Source organism: Astatotilapia calliptera, chromosome 12 (assembly GCF_900246225.1).
Source record: "Astatotilapia calliptera chromosome 12, fAstCal1.2, whole genome shotgun sequence".
Classification (NCBI taxonomy): domain Eukaryota; kingdom Metazoa; phylum Chordata; class Actinopteri; order Cichliformes; family Cichlidae; genus Astatotilapia; species Astatotilapia calliptera.
This window is the reverse complement of record NC_039313.1, coordinates 31,226,888-31,234,206: the sequence shown is the minus strand read 5'-3', so window position 1 is coordinate 31,234,206 and position 7,319 is coordinate 31,226,888. Positions and strand designations below refer to the sequence as shown.

The following is a 7,319-nucleotide window of genomic DNA, read 5'->3' as shown; positions in this document are numbered from 1 at the left end:
TTGTGAACTGGAAAGGGAAAATGCTCAGTGGCGTGTCTAGAAAATTTTTGTTGGGGGGGCCAGGTAGGGGCACAGATTTGGAGAAGGGTGGCAGATAATGTTTTAAAAAAAAATTCTACCAACCGTTAACCATAATTCAATAATCCTATAAACCTAATAACCAAATGCACTTTTAACTCTTATTAGAATGAGATTTTAGATTAGATTAGATAGAACTTTATTAATCCCTCGGGTGGGTTCCTCTGGGAAATTCGATTTCCAAAAAAGCACAGCACCGACAGAAGTTACAGAGTTACAGAATATTTTATATATATATATATATATATATATATATATACATACACACACACACACACACACACATATAAATACAGAGACAAATATAAATAAAATATACGAAGGGGATAAATAGAATAAATAGGAATAAAAAATATAAATACAACTGAATTGCACATTTCAAGTATTGAGTCTATTGCACTGTTGACTATTTACAAAAGTATTGCACAAAAGGTATTGCACAGTGAGGTGAAGAGGCACTACAGCTTAGTTGTTCCCCCCTCCTTTGTCCTCCTGTTTCCCCTCCCTCTCCCCTCCAGGGAGGAGTTAAACAGTCTGATGGCGTGTGGGACAAAGGAGTTTTTAAGTCTGTTAGTTCTTGTCTTGGGGAGAAGCAACCTGTCACTGAACAGACTCCTCTGGTTGTTAATGGCCGTGTGCAGAGGATGCCTGGCATTGTCCATAATGTCCATCAGTTTCTTTAATGTTCTTTTCTCTGCCACTGTCACCAGAGTGTCCAGCTTCATGCCGACCACAGAGCCAGCCCTCGTGATCAGTTTCTCCAGCCTGGATGAGTCCTTCTTTGCTGTGCTGCTCCCCCAGCACACCACAGCATAGAAAAGTACTCCAGCAACCACCGACTGGTAAAACATCCTCAGGAGCTTCCTGCAGATGTTAAAAGACCTCAGCCTCCTGAGGAAGTACAGTCGGCTTTGGGCTTTTTTATACAGGTGCTCTGTGTTGCATGACCAGTCCAGTTTATTGTCCACCCACAGCCCAAGGTACTTGTACTTGTTGACCACCTCCACCTCCTCCCCCTCTATCTGAACCGGCAGTGGACCTGCTCTAGACCTCCCGAAGTCCACAACCAGTTCCTTAGTCTTTGAGGTGTTGAGTTGCAGGTGGTTTGTGTGACTCCATGCGACAAAGTTCCTCACCAGACTTCTGTACTCCTCTTCCTGATCATCCCAGATACACCCCATGATGGCTGTGTCGTCTGCAAACTTCTGAATGTGGCATAATTCAGAGTTGTAGCAGAAGTCAGAGGTGTACAGGGTGAAGAGAAGAGGGGACAGCACAGTTCCCTGTGGTGCTCCTGTGCTGCTGACCACAGTGTCAGACGTGATGTCCTTCAGCCTGACGTACTGTGGTCTGTCGGTGAGGTAGTCGGAGATCCAAGCCACCAGGCAGGGGTCCACCTCCATTCTGTTCAGTTTTTCCTGAAGCATACAGGGCCGGATGGTATTAAAGGCACTGGAAAAGTCAAGAAACAGGATCCTGACCGTGCCTTTTCCCCCATCCAGGTGTGAGTGGGCTCTGTGTAGGAGGTACAGGATGGCATCCTCCACTCCGACACCTGCCTTGTATGCAAACTGTAGTGGGTCCTGGGCATGTTGTACCTGTGGTCGGAGGAGGTTGAGGAAGAGCCGCTCTAGAGTCTTCATAAGATGTGACGTCAGTGCCACCGGTCGGAAGTCATTCAGCTCATTGGGCCGGTTCTTTTTGGGGACCGGGACGATGCAGGATGTCTTCCATAGGGCGGGCACTCTCCCCAGTCGCAGACTGAGGTTGAAGACTCGTTGTAGCGGCTCCCCAAGTTCAGCAGCACACGCCTTTAGCATCCTAGGACACACCTTGTCTGGGCCTGCTGCCTTTCTGGGGCGAAGCTTCCTCAGTAGTCTCCTGACCTGATCCACTGTGACACTGGGAGATGTTTGGGAGGAGGGGAGGGGGGGAGATGTCTTGCTGCTGAGAGAGGGATTGGAGGAGGGGGGTGTCATGGTGTCAGTCATTTTAACCACTACGGTGCAAAGTTTTTAGATACTGCGTTGATAAAGTACAAGAGATGCAATCAGTGCTTTGTCAGTGTTTACTCAGCAGTCAAGGACAGCAATATTTGCATATTATTTTTACTGACATATAGTGCACATATGTTTTGGGCAAAAACATTTTTGAATATTAAAATACAAACATTTGTAACAAACAATTGACAAATTAGCCGATGCCAATGTAAAACTTTCTCTGCCTGTTAAAAAAAGAAGATAATCTTCTCACAAACTGGTGTTTGATTTTGAAACAGGAAAAAAGTGGGGAAACAACTGAAAAGACTAACATTTGAATAAAACCTGAAAGCAAGTAAATACTTTCTATGCTGCCTTATGGTAAACTTTGGTAATATTGATCAAGAACAACACTGGCTGATGATGAAATACAGTCAGCTGGCATGGTGACACTGCCAGTATTAACCTGCAGGGCTGGACTGGGACAAAAAAAATTGGGCATTTTCACTACAGATTGGCCCACCAGGTATTAAAGCCATAAAGACTTTGACTGAAAACAAACCCTGTTGTGACAGTGATGTACACAGTCTTGTTGGTATATGTATGATTTCTATACATTTTACGTCAGATAAAAACTTTGGTTGTAAGATTTAGATAATTATTTAATAAAAGCGAGACATTTTAAATGAGAATAAGAAAGAAAAGTATTTCTTTGTGCCCCCTCTCCCTGTTAATGCCCTACCTGGCCCCCCTGGCAAAACTTTCCTAGATCCACCCCTGCACAGTTACCAGCTGTCAGCTACATAGAAAAGGATCCTGGTGTTATTTGTCTCTCAGAAACAGTTCATAACTTCCCTTCAACTCATTCATGTCACCTAAAAGGTAAACCTGTTTCTCCATCACCTGCTCAGCTCTGATGATTCAGTAAGGACATCTCCTGGTTTCATCTTCATGTTTCCCTCTCACCACATATCCAAACCGACATCATGACCAGCAGCTTTACAGCTGTGGCTCCAGCAAACATCAGCTGATACTAGAAATTAATATTAAATAAAGTCTAACAACAGCTGATCAAGCTTAAACGTGCTGCTGTTGTTTAGCGCGACATCCGCTGGTTTCCTCTTTCTGGCACAAAGTGAGCGATAAATAAACAAGAGAGAAAAGCTGATCAGCTGATCATTGATCAGTTTAATGATTGAAGTAGCAACAGGAGCGGCAGGGGGAGAGAATGAGAGGAGAAGAAGCAGCTGTGCCGCAGAGGGACGACAGAATAACTCCAGCTTTGTGTCTTTTTCCATCCTAGCTGAAGTTCGGGACAAACTGCGTCTCTTCTCAGCTCAATACGAAACGTGTAATATTTTCTCTGAATGAGGGACCATTCCATTTTTTTAAGGAGCCGTTGGCAACTCTACTAACTAACTTTATGAATAAAATAAAGTTCACTATCAGTAACATCATAGCACCCACCCAGCTGGCTAGAACGCAGTATGAGTTATTGCAACTGACAGTAAAAAGTCAGCACAGCGAAAATAAACTCCACCTAAACTTGGTTCATATCTGACCCAGATAGACTGCAGGTCATAATTTCTTACCTGAAGTTCAGTTCACCTGACACTCGGACTGGCGGCTGCCTCGGGGCTCTCCTCCTGCCTCCCCTTCCCTCATCCACCTGCTGGCCTCTGTGGAAGCCCCGCCATAGCCACCACCAAACAACTGAGTTATTTTTACACATCGACCTGCATCTGGCCAATCCACCACCTCTCATTGTTCATGCCATTACAAAAATAAATAAATAAATAAATAAGTCACCGGGCATATGCCCGGTATGCCCGATGGCCAGTCCAGCTATGTTAACCTGCAACCAAATCTGCAGCTCCATACAGCAATGTTACGACTTAGATTATATCTTATAACTCATAACTCTTATGTTAGCTCCCCTCTGTAGCATACTGTCTGAAATATTCGACGGCTGCAATAATTCTTTAAGTGTTATTTTTTCCTTGGTATTCTAATTTCACCGAAGTTTACTAAACTCAACAAACTTAATATTACTTACCGGGACATTTATTCTGTCCTCATTTTCTTTCACCGAAAAATTGTTTCCTGCAGTGCCATCTTTCACGCTTGGCTCTCCTACCTTTGCTAACGTGATGCACATAGCGCAGAAGCCGATGCTGCATTCACTTACACTCGGATATCTGAGCTTCACCGTGAAAACATAATCGGACATTTGATATTTGATTGAAGTTTATTGTTTTGCCTTTGGGGTGGCACCTGGGGTGGCCAGTCTGGTTGGGGGGGTGGCCTGTGCCCCCCCAGGCCACCCCGCTGGACACGCCATTGGGTCTCAAATCTTATGCAGGTTTGAGGCCACAGCCCAGGTAGTAAAAGCAGATATTGTGTTTGGTGGTTATTAATGTATAAATGTATTCACTGGTACACATTTAGTTTATAACAAACATATTTTAATGATGTATTAATTGAGAAAATAAACCTTTGATTTTATATATTTCAGCTGCATTTTATTCTAAATTATTGCTTCATGTTCATGAGGGTCAAGAAATTTTGTTCTTTTTTTTTTTTTTTTTTTGAGTGTGAGAGCAGAGGTCTGGCAGGTTGACAATCTAAACCCTGTGATGAATCCAAAATCCTGTCTTTGGCTGCAACGAAAACTTTAGTTAAAACTGCAGATAAAAATTCTGATAACAAGCTGACTTGTGCTACTTGAACTTCTGAAACACCACAGCTTCACCTCCTTTGTGTCATTTTTATGTTCTGTTTAGCTTCTTTTTTCTTTTTTTAAAATGGAGAGGTCAAGATTTTCTACATTTTTGCTTTTGTGTCATTTTAAGGAAGCACAAACTGAAAACTATCTGGATGACACAGACAGCGCCCTCTGATGGACACAAGTGTTATGTGCGTGTTTCAGTTTAACACGTGATCGTGATTCATGAAAATGAAAGTAAATTCCGACACTTTTGAACTGAGCTGAGACGCCATTACAGGGAGTCAGATCTCTGCTGAAAAACACACGTTTGGAGGATTTTAATCAGAAAGTTCAAGAGACACTAATTTGGTGAGTTAAAAATACTTAAAGATCAAATGGCTGAGAAACTTAGACTTTTTGAAAACTATCTGAGCTGCCATGTGTGTTCAGAGACTTTCAGAGATCCTGTGTCTCTGAGCTGCAACCACAGCTTCTGTTCAAGCTGCCTGCAGAAATTCTGGGAACAAACTAAAAACAAAAACTGTCCCATTTGTAAAAGAAAATCTTCAAAAGATTTTTATCTTGTGAACTTTACACTGAAAGAACTTGCTGACTCCTTTTCTGGAAGACAGAAATCTGGATCATCTGAGACAGAAAAAGGAGAGAAGAAGTTAACAGTGGTGTGCAGTAAACATGAGGAAGTGCCTAAACTGTTCTGTGTGGACGAGCAGAGAGCTGTGTGTCCTGTGTGTGACTTTTCTCTCCACCAGAGTCACAAAGTGGTTCCTGTAGAAGAAGCAGTCAGTGACCTGAAGGAGCAGCTGAAATCTGACTTAAAGTCTCTGCAGGACAAGAGGAACAAATACAAACAAGTGGAGGAAACATACAATGAAGTGATTCAACACTCCAAGAAGCAGCTGTTGTCCACAGAGAGGCAGATCAGAGCAGAGTTCAACAAGCTCCAGCAGTTCCTGAAAGAGGAAGAGGAGTCCAGACTGGCAGCTCTGAGGGAGGAAGAGGAGCAGAAGGGGAGGACTATCAGCAGAGAGATGAAGATGATTGAGGAGCAGATCTCCTCTCTGTCAGACAGCATCTCTGCTGTTGAAGAAGAGCTGCAGAAACACAGCGTGCCATTCCTCAGCAGTTATAAAGACACTCAGAGCAGAGCCAGAGCCCAGAGCTCAGTGTCAGATCCACAGCTGGTCTCAGGAGCACTGATAGATGTGGCCAAACACCTGGGCAACCTGTCCTTCAGAGTGTGGGAGAAGATGAAGGAGAAGGTCCACTTCAGTCCTGTCATTCTGGACCCAAACACTGCAAGTGGCTGGCTCTATCTGTCTGATGATCTGACCAGTGTGAGACGTGGAGACACATGGCAGAAGCTTCCTGATAATCCAGAGAGAAACACTAAGTATGCCACTGTTTTTGGCTCTGAGGGCTTCAGTTCAGGGAAACACAGCTGGGAGGTGGAGGTGGGAGACCATCCACGCTGGAATGTGGGTTTAGTTAAAGAATCAGTTGACAGAAAGGGAGAGTGTCCTGCTTCACCAAAATATGGAACCTGGTGTTTACTGCATAACAGTGGAAAATACAATAATGGTGATGGTCAGACTGTGAAAGTGAAGAAGAGTCTCCAGAGGATCAGAGTCCAGCTGGACTATGACAGGGGGGATGTGTCCTTCTATGACCCTGAAGACATGACTCACATCTACACTTACAGAGACACTTTCACTGAGAAACTCTTCCCATATTTTCATATTTGGAAAGCAGGAGACGTCAAAACCTCTGATATCAAAATCTGTCAGACTGAGATTTGATTGTAAAGTGATTCTTTATTTTAACTGTGGGTTTTTTTTGTTGTTGTTGTTTTTGGGGGTCGTTGTTGCTTGTTTGTTTTGTTTTCAGTCCAGCAGCAGCTTGATTTTAGGGAAATTATTAATCAAATTGTCTAACTTCATTATTAGGTTTTATTTTATTTTGTTGATCTAGTGGAACTATTAGCAAATCAATGAAGAAAGAAACTTTTTCATGTGAAAATCTTGTGAACCACTCTAGTTTCTGTAAGAAACGTTTTCTTTTTCATATTCTTGTTTTTCAATTAATATATTTCACAATATTTCTCATGTTGTTGATGTTAAAATTTTGATAATTTTAAAATCTGAATGATGATTTCTTTGCTTTTCAAGGTTGTTGAGTGTGAACAGTAAACTGTGACACGTCTTCAACGAAGGATTAATGATTAAACTTGTGTCACATCAGCAAGAGTCAACTTTACATCTACAAGATCTAAATTATCCTGATTATCAGCATCTTGTTTTCAGTTAAATAATATTTTAAAGTAAAACATCTACTTAAAAAAAAAAAATCAAAGAATTGATTTATAAGTTCAGAAACTGTCTCATCAGTGTAACTACACTTGATATTATAAAAATGTTCTTTCTTGTGTTATTTTTAACTTTAATCAGCAGCTCTCTCTGTCTGTCTCTGACAGTTTAAAGGACTTCTGGATCCTCTGATGTTTTATAATCAGGTTTTAAGTTTGACTTTGAAACTTC

The 7,319-nt window shown here is 42.2% G+C and overlaps 1 protein-coding gene across 1 annotated transcript; it reads left to right on the top strand.

Annotated features, from left to right (window-relative positions):
- Window positions 1-5,127: 5,127 nt before the first annotated feature.
- Window positions 5,128-6,636, top strand: LOC113033172 (nuclear factor 7, ovary-like). The gene has a single exon (XM_026186643.1). The coding sequence runs from the start codon at window positions 5,160-5,162 to the stop codon at window positions 6,579-6,581; it is 1,422 nt and encodes a 473-aa protein (XP_026042428.1). The 5' UTR covers window positions 5,128-5,159; the 3' UTR covers window positions 6,582-6,636.
- Window positions 6,637-7,319: the final 683 nt, after the last annotated feature.

Excerpts from the sequence above, each read along its gene's own strand:
- LOC113033172 (XM_026186643.1), top strand. The coding sequence starts at position 5,160 with ATGGCTGAGAAACTTAGACTTTTTGAAAACTATCTGAGCTGCCATGTG.